The sequence below is a fragment of the Oenanthe melanoleuca genome, chromosome 17 (assembly GCF_029582105.1).
Source record: "Oenanthe melanoleuca isolate GR-GAL-2019-014 chromosome 17, OMel1.0, whole genome shotgun sequence".
NCBI lineage: Eukaryota > Metazoa > Chordata > Aves > Passeriformes > Muscicapidae > Oenanthe > Oenanthe melanoleuca.
Window position 1 is genome coordinate 1,679,648 of NC_079350.1, and position 24,004 is coordinate 1,703,651.

Here is a 24,004-nt window from a genome sequence, read left to right on the forward strand (position 1 = left end):
GGCAGCGGAAGGTTTAAAGCTTGTGTCTTTTTTTCTCGCTGTCGGACTGTGTTTAGTTACCAATACATGACATTAAGTTTCCACATTGGAGGCTGGGGCTCATGGGTACGCATTTCCTTGAGCCCCCAGGCTGGCGTGCGTCTTTGACACGAGTGCTCTGAGGGGCTGCGGGCCGGGCTCCGGGAGCGGGCTGGGGGTACCCGCACAGGCAGAACCAGCCCTCACGGGACCATTACCCGTTCAGACCCTGAAATGCGGGGGGATAGAACCTTAAAACCCCCTTGTCTTTGTGGCAAATAGATTCTTCAGACCTTCAGGATTTGTTCCTGGCCTTGATGGTGATGGATGGCCTGGTTGTGTGGAGCAGTTTCTCATATTAATCTAATGTTTGAATTAATTTAGCTGCAATTCTTTCATGGATTCTAATCAAGAGTGACACACTTTCATGGACTACCTTTAAAAGAGTACTCAACAGCATGTTAACAGTGGATTTTAAGTAGGAGGGAAGGTTCAATGAAGCTTTTAGTATCCTATTGGTTTCTGAATAGAATCCAGTCATATCTTAGAAAAGAAAAACAGCTTGAAAAGTAATGCTTTTAGAACTGAAAAATTCATCTCTGAATTCACAATGTCACCTTTTGTCATAACTGCTGCTGTGGTTAGCACATTTTTCATTTAGCTGTGCCCCAATGTGTTGCGCTTTGTTTGTGATATGAGAGTGATCTAGACCTGCTGTGTGATTTCAGGTTTCTGCACTGAAGAACAGATTGAAGAAAGTCTCTACAACCACTGGAGATGGTGTTGCAAGAGCGTTTCTAAAAGCACAAGCAGCTTTCTTTGGGAGCTACAGAAACGCCCTGAAAATTGAACCTGTAAGTAGGCAATTAGTCGGCATAAGATGTAAATCTGCAGCTGTGGTGGAGAAAAAAACCTAACAATTCAGAGTGGAGCATAACCTGCTTTTCTTAAGGCCAGCGTGGTGGCTTTTTGGCTGACTAGTACTGAAAACAGTGTTCAAGTCTCCAAAGTGAAAGAGGTGCAATAAGCGTGATCCATCACGCAGGGAAAAACCTTCCCATAGAAAGGTATAGGTGTTACTTGGTTTTGAAGGCAGTCAAATTAGACGAGAGATGATAAAAAAGAATAAATAAATAATCATAAGAGGCTAGTGAAGAGCTGACCATTCCCTCCTCTGCAAAACCCCTCTCTTCATTGTGTTTTTGTGTTAAAAGATGGTGTATTTGGCGTTCTCTTGCTCTTTGAAGATTAATGAAAAGCTCTGGCCTGCAGACATGTGATAAATTTAATTTTAACCATGATGTTAAGTGGTTACATGGCCAAAAGCTGGACTATGGGTATAGTGTTTCTTGAGGATTTCAGAAGCTGAAGTTCTCTCCAGTAGTGTAGTTTGTCTTGTTATTTTTAAAGCCAAGAGGAAAACATAGCTCAACCTGACTTTTAAACAGCCCAGTTATAACCATCAAATAAGTATCATTTCAATGGTTCAGATTCCAGTTTCAAAAATTACTTTTCAAGTCAGCACAAGTCCTTCCACATCTTACTGGAGGAATCTGTGTGTGTGGAAAAAATAAAATTGTAGTGACTTGTGTGTGTGTGTCTGGGTGTAAGAACTGGGCTTTTAAAGCATCTCAGGTGAAATCATGGAGGGATTTAAAATGGGGACCGTATAAATAACAAAGATGGAAGCAGCGAGGTGCTCTGGCTGGGAGCCTCCTTTATCCCTGCTGGGGAGACTCTTGACTCCCCTCCATCCCTGCAGGCTTCCTTGTTCTCCTGTGCTCCTCCCTGTAGTTGCCAGGCAACTCTGGGAATATTGGTGTATGCTTTGCCTGGATGTGTGTGTGAGATTAACTAGTTAAGGGGTTTATGAAGGAAAATAAAAATTTAAATTGTTGTTCTGGAAATACCATCTGGTATTTTGAAGGCTGAATGTTAAAGATGAACATTTGAAATGAGTTGACAGTGGCACGCCCCTAGAAAGTGCAACTTTGAGGGACAGCTAACCTGAGGAAGTTGCAGAAATGGTTTGGTTTGCTTATCATTCCATCAAAGAAAACTTGTAAATATAGCTGCATAAATATGTCATAAAATTCACTTTAATACTCAGGAGGTGGAAAGTCTCAGGGCTTTCTTTTCTAAGGCTTTTTGTAAATCAATAGTTTGATTTGTGATTATACATTTCAATATTAAGATTTAGATAAAGCAAATTTGCAGGTGTTTCATGTTCATGTATCACCTTCACATAGAGTAAGTACAGAGCTTTAAGCAATACCAAACATGAGGTGATTCTTTACATTTCATGTCCTATAACTTCAGAAACCTGACTGTTCATTTAAAATCATCGATAATTAGAAAATAAATCCAAAGAAGCGGCAGCTTTTCCTCTTTGCATAGTTTCTGTCTCATAAGACAATTGAATTTCATAGACTATCTCATTGGTATGAGCTGACTTTTCAGGATAAATTATCCTGACTTTTCTGGATAATTTTATTATTAAGAATTTATTATTAATTTTTATTATTCTGTGTAGGCTCAGAATGTGTCACTGAGCAGCTCAACATTCACATTATTATACTTTAACATAGTAAGAGCTCTTATTCTGTTCAGAGGCTTTTACTCTAGAGATACAAGGTTGTGTAATGTACTAACAAACAGAACACTGGCAATGAGTTTCTGTTGCCATGAACTTTCTGAGGCCTTTGCTAACTAGAAATTGCATGAAAAAACATATCCAGGTACACAGTTGGCAAGCATAATAATAATAATAATGATAATAATAATAATAATGATAGTAATATTTAATTGGCAAAGTAACTGCTGCAGTGCTGTTTCCTACAGTGTTTCCCGTAGCTGCACTAAGCCAGTTTTAAATGCAGAGGAGGATCTGCTGGGTAGGATGTACTTCCAGCCCCACAAAGCTCTGTTGCTATGAAGTCCAGTCAGACCCAGCAGCAGCTGGGTGTTCACTGGGCTGTACTGAGGCAGATTATCCTGATGCATATGGCTTAAATGTCTACCAGTGACACCAGTGTGAGCATTTTGTTCACTCGAATGACTTTTTTAAGATCCCAAATTTTTCTGTTGTTTGCAGAGGGAATGTTTTTATCTCTTCTAAATATTTAATTCACACAAGTAGGTCATCTTCAGCAGAACAGTGTGTGTGAGTACGAGGTGTATGTAAAGGTGCTTGGTAGACTGAGCAGTTGGGGGATGTTAGGAAGTGAGGCTCAGGTTTTCGGGATGGGAGCCGTGGCCGTGCACTTTCTTCTGCTGACACCTAGTGGTTCCAGGTATTCCTGCCGGACTCTCCCAGTATCTGTGAGGAGCAGCCTCCCACACCTGCGGGTCGAGGTAAGCTCCGGGTGGGCTGGCCCAGAGCAGCGGGTGTGGGTGTGACCCAGCAGGGTGTGCTGCTGCTGCAGCCTCAGCCCTGTGGGGTTTGTCCCCCCTCGCTGCGGGAGCTGCTCTCCAGACTCTGCTGGGATGCACAGGCATCCCAAGTGACAAGAGGTGTGCCTGTTCTCTGGCCCTGCAGCCGTTCTGACAGGGCTGGTACTGGTAGGAAACCACGGGATTACATCCTGATACTGTGTTATAAATACTCCTCCATGAGCTGCACCTTCTGCATCGCACTGATACCTCCTTGCATGCAGTGGGAAGTACTGAGGATCAGGGAATGTAATCTCTTCAGTGAGGCATCTGTTAATTCTCTTTGTCTTCATGGTTAATTGTTCAGTCGTATTCAGGTTTATTTGCCTGAGTAACCATTAGTTGTAAACTGGATAATTTCTGGTTTTTTGAATTTTCTGAATTGATTTGGTTTAAATTTAACCTAAGTATTCTTTGGGTGCATCCACTTAAAAGTAAGCAGGAAATCTGAGGCAGAGTCAATGTGCTTTTCTATTTCCATGCTTTTCAAGTGCTTCCATTGCTGCAGATACTTTCTAATTTGTGAACTGCTGATCTTAATATGAAACTACTTATTGAAACTCACAGATGTTTTATATACTCCAGTTTTCACACTGCTTTAGCTGTACTACACTGGTGGAGGAATGTGTGTTATATGCACATTGCTGCCTAAGTTCTGTTATCTTGTCAAAGCCTGATAATTTATATTTGGGTTTTAAATAGAGAAGACAATTTAATACCAATTTTCATAATTATAACTTTGATATGGATTTTCTCATAATACAATGCAATTTGAGCAATAGTAGGGGAAGAAACCACTATGAATAGCAGGAAATGAGTTTTTTTTCTTTTTCAACATAACACTCAATTCAACTTAAAGAGCTAATGAATGCATTAACTGTTTATAGGAATCTCTCGAACAGACACAATAAATATGCCTTCAGCAGTTCCAGATTCATGAGATCAGAGTCAGAAAAGTAGATGATATTTGGTGCAGAGTAAAAAAGCAAATGCCAGATGATTCAAAAAGGAAATTTTGTTGGAATGTGAGTGCAGTAATATAAAGCAAGTGCATGCTACGTACTGGTGCATAATTCATTTTGCAAAGGCTTTGTAGCATTCAGTGCTTTATCTACTATGAAGTATGATTGTTGCCATGGTGAATTATTTTTTAAGTTATTCAGTGGAAGAGTAAATAGTCATTTCCAACTCCCAGTAATTGCCACATCCCAGTTCCTTCCTCTCCATGGCCATCTTCTGCCTAGCTTCTTTTCCTTGCATGTATATTTTAAAGGCACACAGTGCATGCAGAGTAGATACTTCCCTGTCATCAGGACGGTTCAGAGCTTTAGGAGTGTTTGTCCATCTGTAAAAAATATGAAGAAGGATGATCCCTAATGCTTATATAACTCATGCACAGACCTGTTAAATGAACCCCAAGCTCTAGGGGAAACAGTGAGCAGAAGCTTGTTAGAACTTTTTGTTTTACTTGCAGTTTTGTTGTGTTCTGTTTAAAGTCAGTACTGATGTATAGCATCAGGAATTTTCTCCCACCCATCTTTACTCTTTTCCTGTTCAAGTGGTTGAGCTCTCAAATCCCTGCCTGTAGAGACAATCTAGGGGTGCCTAAATGACAGTAGTTTCTAAATACCATCCTGGTGACTTTACTGGCAGGTAGGAGTAGACAATGAGAATGGCACTTACAGTGTGATAAAAACAGACATAAATTGAGTTTCTGTATGGCCTGGAACTGAAATTTAAGGCTTTTTTCTTCCTACTCTGAAGATTCTGTGTTTTGGGACATTTTAAAGACCTCCCTTAGAAGCTGTGTTTTACCATCTCTGGGAAGTGCTGAATTCACAGTCACTGACTGGAAAAGATTTAGTGGGGAAACACAGTTTTGTTTGTTTTCTGTGTGATGTTTGTTTTCATTTCAATTCTGTTACTGTTTCCTCTCTGAGCCTTACTGTTGCTATAGACAAATTTCTGCTTTTGCTGTTTTAAACCTTAAAAATGGCTCTAACAAGCAGCTACTGTTCTTCAAAATAGCATTTATTATTCTACATCTAAGTCTGTTGAGATATACATATGTTAATGAACCTGAAAAGACATTTTCTTTAATCTCTTCTAGCAGTCTGGTATGTAGTAAATAGAATTGTTTTGTAATTTCCAAACTGTTGTAAGATCCTATGTTATCTAATTCTGTATGCCAGGCCAAGGGGAGGGGGAACCCAGGATTCTGAGGAGAAGGCAATAAAAAGTAAAATTTGAGGAAGTTAATACAACCTTCTGCTGATTATGGTGTTTCTGCCTAGAAAGGTGCAGGCAAACTTCCCTGTCCATCATATATTTTAAAGTCCAGCAGAACCCAAATCAAAGCAAAAAAAGCACAGCCCCCCTAAAGTCCATCAGGGGCATGGTTTTGTGTGTAGGAACTTTGCCCAAACTAAAGGATGGGGTGCTATGCCCCTTGCTTAGCAGTAATAGGAGGAACGGGAATTTTCTTTGAGTATGCTGTCAGAATGCTGATGTGCACAGGTCTGCTTTGAGATTACTAATGGTTACCTGTTTCATGCTGATGGTTAGGGTTTTGTGGTCTCTTAGTTTCTGGAACCTGTGAGCAGTCTGTGGCTATCTGTGGCTGTGTTGTCTGAGTAACTTTGCAGCCCCCACAGAAGTTGTGGTCAGCCGTCAGCCTGGATCAGGTCACTCTGCATCTTCTGTGGTGGTGCTGCAGAAATAAAAGGAGCTTTGTTGCAAAGCCTCTCAATCTCCCTGTTCAGGGCAGGCTGTGCAGGGAGCAGCAGTCTGTGTTCAGTCAGCTTTGCTGTGCAAGGATTTGGATATTCACTTACTCGGCTGTGCCTTTCACACCTGATTCTGGGGTTTGTCCTATTTGATGCACTTGCTTTTGCTTCTTCTCAGTTTGTTTCAAGACTTTGGTTGTTTGTTTTAGGCTGCCTCTTGCCTGTGTTTTCATTGCATTGTCTCCTGATACTTCAGTTCTAATTGTGAGTGCACAGCCTCGTGCAAATGCCTCCATGCAGCAGAACTTGGAGATATTTCCTGAACTAATAAAGCGCAGGGGACTTCGAGGGTAACAACAAGGCACATAAACAAACACCAAACAGAAAATAACATCACCCTTGAATTCAGCTTCTGTGTGAGGCACTCAGCAACTGTGTGTTTTATCAAATGAGCTGTTGTATCTGGTATTAGGAAAAAAAATCTAGTACCAACACACACAAACCCATGAAAAACCCCACCCCAAGGACCTTTCAGGCAGACAGGCAAGAAGTGAAGTGAACATTCTCAGTGAAAATGGTGGAAGAAATTTTGGGATTTGGATTTGTAAAGTAGCCTTCAGTATCAGATAAAGTAGATGAAATCGTGTTAAAAATTAAAATATTTAATCGGGTTAGAAACATTAATAGAGAAGTCATTCCACTCTGGGCTTTCACAGTGTATATTGTGTATGGATGAGAGTGATACCAAGGAGGCAAGTGAAAGGCAGTAAATCCCAATTAGTTGTAAGGATTTGCATATCTGAGTGATAAAGCTCCTGCAGTGTCACCTGGAATGTAGTGGGGCTAAAGGCAGAAGGGAGCCCTTTGCTTGTGAGCCAGGACTGACAGTGCAGAGTGGGACATTCTGACACTGCCCTGGGGCTCAGGGAACCCCATGTGTGCACTGGGAAACACAGAGGGGACCAAGGCCCCTTTCAGCTTTGGCTCTTGCATGGCATCAGAGAGCTGGGCAGCTGCTCTTCACATGGAGCGTTGGGTTTGCTATGGGAAGGCATTAGTGAAACATAAATTCTGGCTCACGGCCAGAGTGCTGCATAGGCAAAACTCAGTCTCACACTGAGGACCTGTTTATTCTGTTTTGGGGAACACAAAATGTAAACTCTGCAGAGGGCTGATAAGCACATTGTTCTTTAAAACACACGCTTCTTCAGTCTGGTAAAACGTCGAATGGAAACATTCTGTCCTTTCTTATCTTTTTCTAATTTAATTCATTGTTTTCTGAGCCTTTCATTCAGTTAGTAGCAGCTCTGGCAATGACAGATATTCTATTGTGACTGAAATATGCATTTTGTAAGTCATAACTTTACTTGGTATTTAAATAAACTGTGTATGTACAGCGTGCAAGATTTATTCAGAGCACAGCTGGAGGTATTCTGCTCAGAATTCCTGTGGTTTAAAATGTCTCTTTCAAGTTTGAAAATGTGTTGTGAAGTAGATACCATTATGATAATTGGAAGTTCAGCTTCTCTATCTTGCTCTATTATTTTTTTTGAATACAATTAACACATCACACACATTTCACCTGGTCTCTCCTCATTTACCTCTGACACTTCCTTGATATTTATTTAGACACATGTGGTGTCTTTGCTTTGAACTCAATAGTTGGTATATTCACTAGATTTTTTTTAGTAAACATTTTTCTCATTTAGAGATATACAATTAGTTTGCACTGTTAGAAAAAGGTATACATATTGATGTCAATTTAAATCTTTTACTTATTTGTTAGATGATCAGGACATAAATTGTATAAAGATTGTAGAGAAAACTGTGATTACTCTCAAATCAAAATACCTGCTGTGAAGTTGCAGAAGCAGCTCATTTATTACAGTTCTCATGAGAAAACAGTACAGAGCAGTTATGCAGAGAGCTGTCTAGAGAAGAAATTAAAAATATATATGAATAATACATTTAATTTAGAATTGCTGTATTTTCTTTCAGGTAGCATAAAGGTGAAGCACAGATCTCAGTGTTAGTGTGAAATAAGCTTTATTCTTCCAGAGTCAGTAGCAATGGTTTCATTTCTGATGACAAAAGAAAGACTAAGTTTTGGTTTTAAAATATAATCCAAATATTAAACTGGAATTAATAGCACACATAGTTATATATACATAGTTGGCATAGTTTTAAACTAAAATAATGTATATAAAGTGCTGTATTATGTGATATGTATAGAACTGTCAGCAAGATAATACCAGTGGCCTCCGGAAGACAATTACAAATTATATCAGATTTAGAGTTTTGAAGTGAAAAAAAATCTGACTCATCACATTTCAGTGATCCAGGAGAAAAGAATATGAAAATATCATTAGATGTATTTCATTTGTGGATATTAGGCTTGGAGTTTTCTTTATTTCTTCTCTTTTTTTTATTTCATTTTGGTTTTAGGAACACTTCTAATGCTTGGTGCTTTAATAAGGAAAAAGTTAAAAATACAGCCTAAGCTTGATCCTCATAATAACACAGGAAATTTTTCTAGATTGTTTCAAAAAATTTTAGCTGCACTTTGGAGTGAACCTTTGATAGCTGCTTCCGTAGGATTTTCAGTAACTGTGTTACTGGAGATGTCTGAGATTTGTAAATCAGTTCATTACAGGAAAGAGGTATCATGTACCAACTAAGAATTCATTTGCTTTATCTTAAAATGGAAGTGATCAACTGTAAGCTTTTCAGGTCCAAGGCTTCTGACTGGAAGTTGAGAAGATCCTCCCCAAAGGGAATTTTTGGCTTGGTCGGCCAGTCAGGGCCGTGGCTGGAGCCCTGCCTGTGCAGTGCCTGTGCTGAGGGCTGCCTGCAGAACCATCGGGACAGGCCTTTGCATAGGAGACCCAGGTGCAGGGGGCTAAAGGAAACCAGGGGGCTCTTTCAAGGTACCTTGCACTTGGACTTCCAGTTTTCAAAATGCACATTTAGAATTATCTCTATAAAGTACTCTTTGGAAGAGTGTATATACGTATATATACTTTTTTTTTTTAATGAAATCATTCTGTAGTAAAATATTTCAAGTCCTGGCTAAGCTGTAAAGCTTAGGGCTGATAAACAAAGCATCTGAAGCCAAATGGCCCCTTAGCTAACCCCAATTAAAATAAAGATTTCATTGCGCTCTGTCCTGACAGAGAGGGAACATATTGTTGCCTTTAAGGGAATTTGGTTTAGTTAATGAAAGAATTTATTTAGTTTTTTTAAATACAGAACCTAATTAAATAAGTTTCAACTTGACTTGTAGTTGAGGACATTTTAACTCCTTGAAGGTTACTCTTGTGTCCAAGTGTAGTTGTCTTTTGAATAATTCCTGATTCAGTATTTAGGTTAGTGATTTATATAATAAGGAATTTTATAGTAGAGCTTATGTAACTGTTTGCCTGTTAAATATAGATCATAAATATATGCTGTTGACTCCTAAAGTGTTAAAGTTGTTATCGACATTACATTATTTTGATGTATTACATTAATTTGGCATCAGTTGTTACTCAGAGCTAGTAACTAATACAGGATTCTTAGAAGTACTGTGGAAATGAAGGTGCCAAGAGTTTGCTTTGAGTGCCCTTTAAAAGCTGTAGATTATATATGTACTTCACTTACTCTTGGTGCTCAAGGAGAAGAAAAATGTATCAAAGAATTATTTAGGTGAAGCTCTCCAAGCAGTAGTTAAAGTCTGTATGTCCAGAACTTTTTTCTTAGAGAGGATTAATGGTGAAATGAAAGCAATTTGTGAGGATTATATGTGTGATTAGTTTGTCTTTCCTTAGGATCTGTCTGTACTTGTATGGATAAAGCTCATCCCCCATTTGGCAACCAATAATTTATTACATATTCTCAAGAATATATGAAAAATAAAGAACACTTCTATCTAAAGATGCCTTCTTATTAAACATGAGAATATTTTACTTGAAAGCAGTGATGAATGGGAATGCTGCTGCTTACCTGGATTTCTTGCCTAAAACTGGAGGAGTGTTGAATGGTCGCTGTGTGTCTGGCAGTGCAGCCAGAGGAGGTTTGGACAGGGATGGTGCTGTTTGGCTCTGCTGTTTAACTTGGTCACAGGATACCTGAAATTAACATCACCTAACCAGCATTTTCACAAAGGGAGGGGGCGTGGAAATTTTTTGTTACTGAAACTGAGGCTAACCAAGGGACTTCATGCTTAAAGGAGCATTTTTAGTTGTAACGAGTATGTCAGTATTTTCCCCAAATGAATTATCAAACTCTGAATGTGTTTTGGTCTGGAGCAGTGCCCTCACTGCATGGGGAGGACTGCTTGATTTAGGAATGTCCATATGTGCCCCCTCATCTGGGGATTAACACATTGGAATGTGTGTTCTCTTCCAAATGCCTCTCGATCATGTGCTCTCCTTTACATGTTCAATGGATTGCAGTCCAGCTCTCTTACAGTGAGTTTTCAGGTGAGCTGTGAAGCTGTCTCCAGTAAAGAACAATTGATTTCCCTGAGTCAAGGTCATTCCCAAATCTTAACTATTTCTGCTTTAGGTCTGTGTGATTCTTGCCTTCAACTATGGAGAAGAATTCCTGCCTCTGAGAGGAAATTAATAGTTTTATTTATGGATAAATAACAAAATATTAAATTGTTTAGGAGGGGCTTGCAGGGGCTTTTTAGTTGAAAAAGAGTGTTTTTTGGTGTGGGTGTGAACATAAATGAAATTAAGGGTTAGGTGGTACTGGGGTCCTAAAAATCTCTGATTTATTGACATATGTTACAGATCCTGAGGTAACTGAAATACAGTGCTGTTCTTTTCTCTTCTGTGAATTTCTGTAGATCATTATAATTATGTTGTGTTTCAGAAATCTCAATAGTTGCCAAATGTAACCAAAAATAAAGCATCACATCCAACCGGAGTTCCAGATATCCTCACTCTGCCCTAAAGCCATGTTTCCCAGCCATTATCTTGTCATAGCTTATTGTGCTCAATTTTAATTAAATGTTAATAGCAATTTTGCAGTCAGAACTGACATGAAAGTTTTCCAAAGATTATTATACCCACAGGATATCTTTATTATGTGTTTTTCTTGTTTCTCTTTTTTTATCTTGTCCAAGCCCTTTCTTTGGAAAAGTCTTTGGTGATGGAAAACATGAAACAGAAAATGCTGCAGTGTCTTGACTGACAAGGATCAGTTTACAAGGGCTCATCAATTGAATTTTGTATTCTTCAAGAACATCAAAAATTTACTTACATGTTTGATAAGGATCTTGGGGTTTATTTGATTTTCCTTAGTGTGGTGTGAGTGTTCTACATTTAGATTTCAACATGCACATGCCGAATCTTTAAATACAGAAAGGGCTTGTGCAATGCTGCAACCTGTAGTTCTTGTGTCTTTGCCTTTAAGGATGTTGTGTCACAAATGGTAGGCACAGCTTATACTGTTGGATGTTGGATCACTGGTTCTTACTGCTGTATAGGCATCCCTGTAGTATTAATTGGTTGTCAAATCCCTAAGAAATAACAGATTAATGTGCTTGATCACAGTGCCCTGCTTAGAAGCTGCAGTTTGCCCCTGTCCCCAGCCTCTCCATGTAATACAATTACAGATGTGCATTCAGGACATTTAGTGGATTGCATTTCATTAATACAATTTGAGCAGACAATACCAAGTTGCTGTCGGGCCATGCTGACAGCTAATTACTGAAATGAAGGGTCTGCATGGCTAAGGAACAATGGAGCATGTCTCAGGAACAGGAAAGCAGCACAGAAATAGTGCCACATCTTGGAATCACTCCTCTGGACAGTTTGCTGTCTCTGCAGACCAGCTTTTGTCACATATCTGATCATGGTGGGGAGTTAGACTTCAGGGAAACAAAGGTTGTTACTGTTGCTGAAAATGCAATGTAGTTCTGGTTTGCCCTTCCCTCTGGTTAATTCAGACACTTGTACGTACTTACCCGTCTGCTGGCCACCCTTACCTCTTACTTACAGACACCACTGCACATGTTCCCCACAGGATGTCCAGCATGCTTATTTGAATAGCAGGATACTGTGAATGTCAGTCAATTTTGTAGCAATATTTGTAGGGAGAGCTCTTGCTGACAGTTTGGAGGAAGATCAGGAGTGACTCCTCATTGTTTCTTCCAGTATAAGAAACCACAGGCAGTCAAGTGGGGTTTGTAGCAGCAAAGATTCAAAAGAAACAAGGAGTTTTCTGTGTAGGATAGGCAATAACCCTGCCAAGCACTCGATCAAGTGATACTGAGGCAGCTTGTATTGGTTTGGGGGAATTTGGAGAGATACTCGGGTGAAGCCTTGGTCCAGATTTGTTTGATATGCAAACACCCCCTTAACGAGCACTTCTGGACCTGTCCAAAAACGCCTTGTGTGTTCTTCTAGAGCAGGGGAAGCTGAAGCACAGGGTTTCACTGCTGGGCAAGGGGCTTAGCTCCGGGCATTTGTAAAACCTCTATTGCCAAATTGGGTTTGCTCTTTACAGTATGTTCAGAATTATTAAATATAATGGGATGCTGGCTACAAAGCAATTTTATCACCCAGTTCATTCATCTGACATCTGTATTGTAAGACAAGGTGCTAGTTACCGTTGGAGATGTTTTTTCTGTTGATGCTCAGAGAACTCATAGATTACCAGTGTGTCTTATCTGTATCCTGATAGTAGCAAGAGCCAGTGGCGCTTCTGAGCAACTTATGTTATTTAATCTGTGCATCTCCAAGTCCACAGGTAACATGGAGATAGCAAATATTCTATTTCTTGTTGAAATGAAATTGAATCTTAAAAATTTTTGATTCAAATCTGCTGCTTAGTTGGAGAAAAAAAGGTAGAGTAGCAGGTTGACAGAAAAGGGTCTGTTCTGCCTGATGAACTCAAGAATTCATGTTGAGGTGCTGCAGTAGTTTGCTATTTTTGCAATTCATTTTATGAAACAAGTTCCAGATTGAGCTCTGCTTCCATGTATTCTCTCTCCATGGAAATTATGTCCTTTTTCTCATTTTAAATTAGGTGAGTACAATGAAATCCTTATTTTACATATTTATTAACAAGGCTTTCATCCCCATGGTATTGTAACTACCCTCAGTACTCTATGCAAAGAAATTACATAAAGAACTCACAAACCTTCAGGAGATATATGTGGTCAGTTTTTTCAAGCATTACTGCTCCTGTCTGTGCTATTCTTATGTGTTGCTCTATCAGCCCTTACTTTGTGCTCTTCCTTTCCAGAAGCTATTGGTAGCATTGATTTTTTTGGTTTTTTAATTCTGAAATAAATCACATTAAAGGCCTCATGCCAAGTTTGAATCTCGTTGGATATTCACTGTTAGAAAATTGATGAGTGAATAAATTATATCAGTCGTGCTGTCTGGCACATAGAGGGTTAAGGGGATTTTCAGTCTCCCCAAAAAGTATTTGGTCAGGTAGGCAGGTGCTGGAAATTTTCTTAGCAACATCAGTCACCTAGGAGGATGATCATCTGCTCTTCTAGGGTAGAGATTACAGAGCTTAATGATTAGCTTCTATAAGCTGCAGCTGATGCCAGACTCTACCCCCTTTACACCTAATTAGCCTCATTAATGAGCTCTTCTGCTCTCCACAGAGAGGGCTTCCTCCTCAGAATAGGAGGTAAAAATACTTCACCCAGGTAGATGTGCTGAAACCTTTAATTATTGCCCACACCTGCAAAGTGTTGTGTGTCTGACAGCAATATTGCTTCCGAAACTGCTTATTTACAGTGACCACAGCACCAAGCATTAACCCTTTAGCAGCAGCAGAGCTGCCTTGAACCTTTGTGGCTATTTACAGAGGGTGGAAAGACAGTCAGTTGCAAATTTAATGCTTCATTAAGTTGGATCTGATCTGGGGGGGAGGCAGTTTGTATGTGATTAAAATGTTTTTAAAACTTTCTGAGTATTTTATTTAATCCTGAAAAATGAGCTGAAATTCCTGTTGCATGTCAAATAAAGCAATAGTAGGACTCAGAGCACCATTAGGCAAGTTCCATTCTCTAAATGAACAACTTCTGTGTTTGAAGCAATGTAATTTAGTGCTGCTAAAATGGAAACATGGGAAAATACACTTGTCCTGATCAATGGAGCAGGCAGTAGCTGTGCTAATGAAGTGTTCAGGGTGATTCTGAACCGTAGCAATTCCTGGTCAATATGTAGTGTGGACTTTGGGAAATTCAGAACGTTACTGGTTATTAGCTTTGCTGCTGAGGCAGCTCTGTAACATTTTGTGTGTGTGTTTGTGTCCCAGTGTTGTACCCATGTCCACAGTCAGAGTTGGTTGGTTGTTAGGAACTGTTTCCTCAGTAGCCAGCATTCCTGAAGTTCCTGCAGGCAGTGCCTGCTGTGAGCATTCCCAGCAGCCAGGGTGCACTGGCAAGAATTGCCATCGGTCGGTTCCGTGCAGCACTCTGCCTTGTGGAAGGTGAATATTGGGCTGCGGGGTTGTCCGAGACTGCAGGCAGCTGCACTCACAAGCTGGGCATCCTTCTGAGGGAGTTTCAGGCAAGAAAAAATGTTTTCCTGGAAAATCCATCTTCTAAAATGAGTAGAAGATGATGTGCATCCCACAAGGCATGGGCAGTGCCAGTGTGAATGAATGGGCTTTCCAGCCAAAGTGATGGGATTTGGTGCATTTTAGTCAACAAGTTTCCCTTGAAGGTGCTCTTAGCAGGCTGCTGAGCTAATGTGAACAGAAGCCTTTGAATTAAAAAAGGAATTTGGAACAAAAAACATGTATTCATGTAACTGAAAACTATCAACTGAAAATAGGGTCTCCAAGCTATGAGGTCACCGCAATAAGATACATAATTATTAACAATTAGTTTTTTTTTTTTGTTTTGTTTTTTTTTTTTTTTTTTTTTTTTTTGTTTTTGTTTTTGTTTTTGTTTTTGTTTTTTTTTTTTTTTTTTTGCGTGTGGAGAGGAACATTAGTTTTACTTTATTAATAATTAAAACAGCATCAAGCTCCCCCAGCCAAGATGGAATCATGCACTATGTGAATCACAGAAATTCCTGTGCATTTTTCCAAGAATGCAGTTTGAACTGAATGCCAAAAAAAGCATCAAAATGAGTGGTTTTTTTAATATTTGCATCATGTTTTATCAGTTGTTGCTGCTTTGCATCTCATGGCACAAATGGGATGGATGCACTGCATGTGGACTCTTGTAGTGGAACATGGCAGGTTCAGTTCCGTTTCCTCGGTGGAAGCCGGAGGTTCCAGGGGAGATGAGAAGCACGTGTCCAAGCTGCAGCGGATCCGTGAGGGCGTGCGGGTGTGGGGGGGAGCGGAGCCGCAGTCCCTGCCCATCTGCTGGCTGTCAGAGCCCGCAGCCGAGCAGCTGGCCCCGCGCCCCGGCCCGCGGCCCCGGGCACTGCCGCCCGCGCTCCGCGGCAGCTCCGGGAGCCGCCCAGCCGCTGCTCCCAGCCAGATGCTCCCCTGCACATGGGCTCTAATTAGGTGGCGTTTTCCCCCTCACAAAGGAGTTGGGAATTTTGCATGGTTTCCATGTCAGATATGTCTTGCAATAGGATGGGAGTTGGGAGGAGCCATGTGGCCGGACTGGACATGATTCCACTTGCTGCACACCGTGGCCTGAGCCGTGGGTTTGCAGGAATGCACAGCAATTCATGGACAGGGCAGAGTGTGTGGGGAGAGCGGAGCAAGGAAAAGTCTGCATCCTTTTTGTCCTCACACTGGATGCAACTTCTGTTTATGAACGTACATGGGTGGAACTGGGGGACTAAAGCAGATCACAGATCTGGCACTAACTGCTTGGAAGATCCAACATACTCAGGCTTTTTTTTTTTTGTTTGTTTTGTTTTGTTTTGTTTTGTTTTGTTTTGTTTTGTTTTGTTTTTCCTTGTTTCTACTTTTTAAAGAGTTTAAATAAGAGCTGCAAGCTGTGAGGTGCTGTACAGGAGAGCCTGGGAAAATGAAATCAAATCTCACCTATAAAAATGATATTTTCTAATATGTCTGGATCCTCAGCCTATTGTGAGGGGGTCTTTTAGTGATCGAGGAGCTCTGATGAAAGTGATAGAAGAGCAGCAGCACTGATGATTATATTGATGTGGTGTTTTCTGTGTCTTGTCTTCTCATGAGGTAAATCTGTTCCTCTTTCTGACAGTAAGTGCCAAAATGGTAAAAGGAGAGTGAAAAGTTCTCATTTATTTTAAAAGAAAAATGCTTTCCTTTGCTCTTCTCCATCCCTGAGGAAAGGCACCTTGGGCAGTTGTGTCCTGATGGCTCAGCTCTCTTGCTAGAGTGCCTTGGCAGGCATAGAACAGACTGATGCTCTGGGACAAGCAGTGCAAATGCAAGTGACTTTGGAGTGGCAGGCTCCAGCTGTCCCCAGGAGTGGATGCTGTGGCAGTTCTAAGAGTGTAGTGACCAAAGTTACTGAGTTCCAGTCTCACCTCAGTGATAAATGGCAATGAGCACACACGTGTGTGTGTGTGCATGGATGTCTTCATCATTGACCATTTGAATTTCTCCAGAGACCTGTACGTGACTCAGGCAGAAGGCAGTGGAAACTTTTCCTAGTGTTCCTAATCCAGGGCTCCTGGTGACCTCTCAGGGGACAGCATCTGCCCTCAGGTGAGTCTTTTCTGGCTGTGTTTTTCCATGGCAGTAGCTGAGGCTGCCTCAAGTTATGGAGTGGCACAACACAAGGACAAATCCACCCTCAGTGAGTTCTGCTGTGGCATTTCCTTTGCCAGTTTCTCTGAAGAAGGGGGCAGTGCAGGCCATGTTCTTACATAATGTACGTGAGTGGATCTGCTAGAGATTGGCTGTGTCTAGCTCAGTGCAAAATTAATTTAATTTCATTATATCCATTTTATTTATAGAGTCAGGGGGTTTGTTACTTAGCTAAGAGAGTGGGATTTTATGACCTCTCTTTATGACTAAGGCTTCTCTGGTGTTGCTTTAGTGAAGTTAAAAACAGTTTGTTCTCCTTCTGCATCTATATCAGGATCTAAATCTCATAGTAAAATATCTTGCTCTTCAAAATAGCTGTTTATTGAATATGGTTTGGGGATCTTGAGGCAAAGGAGTCATTTGCATTGTGCACAAAAATATATTTTCAACATATTTATCTGGAAACCTCATTGATTTGGATGAGTTTGGAATTTTGACATGTACCTAAGAAATCAAAAGGAAGCAAAATATTAACTTTTCTGATCTTGAAGCTTGTTGGTTATTTGTAAATCTTGGCCAATGATTTGTGACTTCTGCAGAGATTTTTCTTTTTTTCCTACTTTAACAGAATACTTTGTATTCTATTGAGTTTTAATAAATGAGGCAAAAATAGCTGGTGGTTTATCTGATAGGCAATACTTCGTGTAGATTGTTTTTCCAAGCACACTTTTATATTTTGTCATAGTATAAAATAACTCATATAAAGAATTGCACTGCAATTTTTCTCCTCTTCTGTATTGTCACTAATATTCCACAATAGTTAAAATAGAAAAAGGCCTTTTCATTGCAGGGACCCTGAATTGGCAGCTGCTTTGCATGCTGAACGTCCCAGCTTCAATGGGAGCATTTCTCATGGAATGATTGCAGAACCAGGCCCTGAAATTACCTTGCCAGCTAATGATAAAATCACATGCGGGCCACAGGGGTTTTTGTGGAATAAATATAAGAGTGGAACAATATCCAGTACACATTATACCAGTAATTTAAAGCATATTCAGGACAAAGAGAGAGTTCCCAGTGCAGGCTGCATCATAGAGATTTGCTGTATCTGATAAAGATTAGGTTTCTCAGCTCATAATACCATACTATTACTTTCCTTTTGTTAGTCTTTCAACACCTACACTCCGCATTGACACAATATCAAGTAGGAAGAGGAAGAATAGCCTTGTATTTAAGGGACTGAGCAGGGATTAAAGAAATTTCGGTTCTTTTCCCTGGCTCTGCCAGAGACTTTTGTGACCGTGTACAAGTTACTTATTATTTTCATGCTTCTATTCTTGATCTGTGAAATGGTGATTTTTTTTTTTTTTTCCTTTCTTTTTCGTCCCAGCCCTAAATGCTTTCTTGCTGGCTTCTTTGCACTTCATGTGCCGGGCTTGTTGCTTGAGTTCCAGCTAGGAAGCTGTAGCAGTTGCTTAGGGATAGGAGGTGTCTGGCTGCTGTAGGTGATGAAATAGGGGCAGGCAGTGGCTGGAATTAGCCAAATAAACACTTGGAAAGCTGGCTGGCTCCATTACAGTGAAGTACTTTCATTAGTTGTGAGTACGAGTGTATGTCATTTTACTTGGTCTAACATGAAAACATCAGATATCTTGATGAACTAACAGAGTTTGAAAGAAGAAGCAAAACCATCTCTCTGTCATGGAACTTTTCTCTGGTTGCACCTTTTTTGACAATTTCATCTTTTATTTGAGGTTGGTTTTGTGCCCTCTTGCTGTGTCTCTACCAGAGGCTGTATCCTGTAGTGAGGAACCAGAAAAAATGTCTGAAATCGAACTGGTGATGGAGCTGAGCTCTTACATGAGACACTGCGTGTTTGGGCAGTGCAGTGTGCATTCATAATACATGGCTTTAAAATGCTTCTCAAGATTGCACTAGGCAATATTAATTTCTCAGAACTGATAGTCTCTTTTTGAACAGAACCTGAATGTAGTTTTCTTTAGAAAGCATGTGGTCAAATCTCTGAACACATGATTTCTTTGTTCCTGAGCTGCATCTTGAGATGCTAATAAAGCTCTGGTATCGTTTGCTTAATATGCAGAGTTTGATCTCTGCTTTCTGGATCCCATTATGGCTGAGGTGGATGCAAGGAGCTCTCTTGACTGAATGTATGGATTGGTTATGGGAGGTTATTTGTCAGTGCAATTGCAAGCTGAATGAGCCAATGTCCTATCAGGTGTCTGTCACCAATTTCAGGTTTTCTTTATGGAATCCCGCTGGCTTGCTGATGATCCTTCTTCAGCTTTGATAAGCTAATCTTTCCCTGACACTGCAGTCCCAGTTCTGGAAAGGTCTGCAGAGCAGTGCTGTGCCTTTGGTAGCTGCTGTACATCCCATAGACACGTATATATCCAGATTATTCTCCCATTTTGCTTTATCATTCTGGATGGAATTAAGGCTGATGAGTCCTGGAATATCCCTGCTTTGCCATTGGCAGCATAACCATTGTCAGTGCAGGGTGTGGTTATTTGCAACATCAGCTGATGATGGCCTAGTGATACATGTCTGGCTTGCAGCCCTTGGTTTGCTGTGTTCTGGGGGTGCTGCAGTGCCACTGGACTTGGAGCTTGTCTGCTGCCTTCAGAGCACTGTTATCCTGCAGGAGTGGGAGTAGTTGGATTTCCATTGATTCTCTGAGCTCCCATGTCTTTCCAGAAGCATCTTTTGTGTTTGCCTCTATCCGTCCCTGAGCTGTCTTCTGTCCCATATATTTTAGTCCTTTATACTCACTCTGAAAGTTCCTGTCATTAGCAGTGAGCTGAGGAAAAGTGATTTCCTTAAAATATGAGGGATCGTGGTGAAATTTTTTACAGTGTAACTAGACAAAATTGGGATTTATCTTTTAGTTTGTATTATGGCTTCTTGAAACAAAACAGCTGGTTTCCTGAAACTCTAGAACAGTCTGAAATGAGCCCTATAGTCCTTTTGCTTTCCAGTTGCTGCCTTTAGTAGTTTTAAGCATTGTTTTAGAATGTAACAGAATTCCAATTTAAAAATAGGTCTGGCAACAGATCAGATGTGTGCTTGAAACTTTTCAGCTTTCTCAGGGGTCATGAGATGCAGCACTGCCCTGATGAACTTCATTATGCCGGATGAATATAAAATAGTCATGTAAAGGGAGATTTGCAAAGACATAAAGAAAGGCACCTATTTTTTCAGTGCATCTGAAATCTTAAATCTTAAGCCTGTATTTTAAAGTTTTGCCTTTTGTGTTAAGATTATAGATTAAATGCGTATGTTTTTTGTAATGAAAATAATTCTGCGATCCAATCTTGAAATAGATGTGAATTATCTGTAACATTACAGATCAAGTCATTTTGTGCACACATTTAGAGCCTTTGCAGTGCAATGTTTTAGCCTCTGTTAGAGGCTAACAATGGCTTTCTAACATTGACTGTTAGAAAGGGGATTAATGGATATTTAAGGTGTTGATGAATCAAGGCCTAAATTTTAATTGTTGGAACCAAGTTTAGGAGTTTATGAGTTTTTCAGGCCAAATTATTTTAATTGTTTCATATGCAAACAAGGCCATTCATTTCACACCATATCTGCAGTTCTGTGGGTGTCCCCTCATGTATAATGTCATTTGTCAGTAAAAGCAGAGCTGATTAGCTTTATAATTTACAGTTAACCAGACCTGTCAGGAAAACAGTCTTATTGTCCAGCTTGTCTTTTTTGTCCTGAAGCATGGCTGGGGGAGGAACGGTGTGTGCAGCTCGGGGAGGTCAGCGAGGGTGGAAGGCACTAATGCATTCTGAGCTGCAAAGCTCACGCTTGACCTCGGTGATTAAAGTTTTTTCTGTCATCAGCAGCCGTTGAGCCTGAATTGTCTCTTAAGAAGTCAAAAGGTCTAATCAAGCTAATGAACAAACTCAATCATTAGTACTTTGGGAAGGAAGTGTGCTGCCACTGCTGATGCCCCAGCTGCAGGGTGTGTGTGACTGGGGCGCAGGAGGAGCTGCTGGAGGAGCAGGAGGGCACAGCTCATCCCAGGGTGTCCACACTCTGCTCTGGCCAGGGGGGGAATTTCACATTCTTCTAGGTGATAGGAAGGGCTGCTTGTTTCCTTTGAAGGGTTTTTAAGTGAGGATTAAACAGAAGCTAAACCTTCCTTGGGTGAATGTCCATGTTACTAAATCTGCATTTCTCTTTACCCATTCCTCCCAACTCTTTTCACTCAGATTTCTTGTACAAGTTTAAAATATTTTTCAGGGATCCTTTGTTATGTTCTAGTATCTGAAGTTAATGGGAAAACCTATTTCATGCTGGTCAAGTAGGTGACAGCTGTTAGTCATTTAAATGCAGTAAAACCTTTCAGACAGTGGACACCTTGGCTTTGGAGCCAGAATCTTTGTCATGTGTGTCCTGGAGACTGTCACAAGTGTCATACACACACATACCAGCCAGAACTGTTTCTGCAAACATTTTATTTTTTGATGAAGTGTCGTATAGTTCTTTATTCTGATGACAGCAAAGCCACAGTGAAGAAGAAAAAAGTGGTTTTTTCACACTCACACTTCTTGCCTGGAAAGTGTGTAGTGATTTTGGCTTTCCCTGTAAAAAGAGTAAATCAAAACCAGGTTATTATTTTAAATATAAATTACCCTGAAACTGTAACTATCACTTAAGAAACCTGCTTTTTTTTTTTTTTTCCAAATCCATGGAAATTCACTGGCTCAAGGAAGGGATGACAGAAACTCCCCTAAGAAAGTGACTTCTTCCCTCTGTCAAGAAGACCCATCCTACACTTGCAATTGATCCTTGTCCTCAGTCTTTTTAGCAGCCTGTTGTCTTGATTTTACACAGCCAGTGGTAAATGAGATTACTAATTTAAAGCTTTCAGAAATAGAATGATACCATGCTTTTAAAGGGGGTGCTTTAAGACTTACCGCTATCTAATGTTAATTTTGAATATTCAACAGATGAAGAGTCAAAAAAATTTTAGTATGAGCATCCGTAATAATTACACATCAGTACAATTTAGTCCTTCTTTGTTACTTGTTTTTAATTCAGTAAATGTATTTGCTTGCTATGTAGTGTATTTGTAGAAGTGTGGAAGAAATTGGTGCCCTTATGGCAGATAGACAGCAGACTTCAGCATTACCATAACTCATTAAAATCAGATTAAAGTGGAGTTGCAAAAAAATTTCTGTCTTTTGCCAACAAAATTGTGAAAAAGGGAAATTCCACTCCTCCAATATGAGTTTTTCAGAACTGTGGAGAGAACAGAGTGGACATTCCTGGCCTGCTTGGGCTGGCTCTGATGAGGCAGATAAGCAGAATATACAGAATTCACATGACTGTGTGTCATGTTTTGGGAACAGTAAGTAATATAAGCTTTTTGAATGTTTGAATGATCAAGAGTTCTTCAGCTTTAGCAAAATGTGTGTAAAGCCACTCTGGGTTTTTTTGATGATCTGCAGTTTTCCAGCCTGTTTTTCCTTCCTGTGGTTGGCACCTGCAAATAAAGTACAGTGTGCTCAGTGCTAGGTAAGGCCTGTGTTCCTTACCTCTTTACTTTGGAGGGGAAGGAGGTCAGGTGCAGGCAGTGGATTCAGAGGGGCTCAGTCCAGGCTGTTTGTGTGTTGAATACTCTGATTCTCCAGGGTGAGCCCATCACTTTCTGTGAGGAGGCGTTCGTGTCACACCGCTCGTCTGTGATGAGGCAGTTCCTGCAGAACGCCATCCAGCTTCAGCTCTTCAAGCAGGTACTGCCTCCATGATCCATTGGCAAGCAATTCTGGAACCATCCACCTGGGGTCTGGGGGGCTGTTTCTGTATCCCTTGATCCTCTAGTACAGCACCTCAGCTCCTGCTTGCTGGCTTCTCACACACTCAGGTGCTGAGGCTTTCTGTGTATTGAGAGGTGAATGGGTTTTTCCAGTAATGGCCTCTGAGCTTAAGGTCTGAGCATACCAAGACCCAAGATATCTCCTGTAAACTTTGTCCAGGAAGCATATTACTGTTGAACATACAGCTACTGCTTTAGGGCAGCTGAAAGCATGGATGTGTAGCCAAACATGAATGCTGGTTTTTAGCAGAGCCACACACCTTTGGGCAGTGGTCAACATTGTGCTGGTCTGGGTGGTATTTTCATTGAGTTCCGGCCCAATGCAAACATAGAGGTCATTCCAGCTGATGAAGGATAAAGTCTTTCTGAAAAGATGACAAATGGGATGGTTGATGTGTTTCTGTCTTTTAATGCTGATGCAGTTCATTGATGGACGTCTGGATCTGCTGAACTCTGGAGAGGGCTTCAGTGACGTGTTTGAAGAGGAGATAAATATGGGAGAATATGCAGGTAAGAAGTATTTTAAGGGAATTTCAGACACTTTTGTTGGTTTATGGTTAACATTGGTTATCATGATGTAATTGGTCATTGCTGCCAGCTAATAACTGAGGCTTAGTGATCCTAGCAGCCTGAGATGTCTTAAATTTTTGTTCGTTCCTCTGTCAGGAACTTTGAGTAATATATTGTAGTGAAGCTATGCCTGTTCAGTCTTAAAATACCTCAGCATTACCACTAATAAAGTACAACTAAAAGAGTTCTTGCGTTGGGGAAAAATCTTAGCTTTACCCAGGACCACCTCAGATTTCTTTTGTTGAACTTAAAATCATCTGTGTTCTCAAATGTCTGAGACAACACAGAGAAAACATGAAAGTGTAAATCTCTCCTCAGTGTTTTATTTTCTCTTGAAAGAAAAGGATGTCTGTCCTGTTCTGTCAATGCTCCAAAACCTAAATGCCAACACTTCACATTTTGAGCTTGTGTTCTATTCAGCAGAGGGTTACAATCTGTTTGTTTGTGTGTTTGGTTCTCTGTAGGTAGCGACAAACTGTACCACCAGTGGCTGTCCACAGTGAGGGTAAGCACACGAGATCCTGCCAGACACCCTGAGCTGGGGTTGGCCCATTGGAGATTTTCATATAGTGACAGAGACAGTAAATCTTAAAGCTGTTTACATCTGATTGTGTGTAATCAAATTTGATCTCTGGAAATGTAATTTTGCATTGAAAGTAGGAAATTCAGCATTAGGCAGGGTTTAATTCCTTGGATTTTGCCCTTCTCCTGTGTTTCTCACTAAGATGCTGTACAGCAATAGTTAGTG

General features: G+C 40.5%; 1 protein-coding gene across 9 annotated transcripts in view; it reads left to right on the forward strand.

Annotated features, from left to right (window-relative positions):
* DENND1A (DENN domain containing 1A) overlaps positions 1-24,004 on the forward strand; it is a 149,727-nt gene that overhangs the window by 93,781 nt on the left and 31,942 nt on the right. For all 9 annotated transcript variants that reach the window (XM_056505450.1, XM_056505455.1, XM_056505459.1 and 6 more), the window contains 4 exons: positions 747-872; positions 22,502-22,603; positions 23,109-23,196; positions 23,721-23,761. In XM_056505450.1, coding sequence (XP_056361425.1) covers positions 747-872; positions 22,502-22,603; positions 23,109-23,196; positions 23,721-23,761 — 357 coding nt within the window. The remainder of the gene's footprint in view (positions 1-746; positions 873-22,501; positions 22,604-23,108; positions 23,197-23,720; positions 23,762-24,004) is intronic.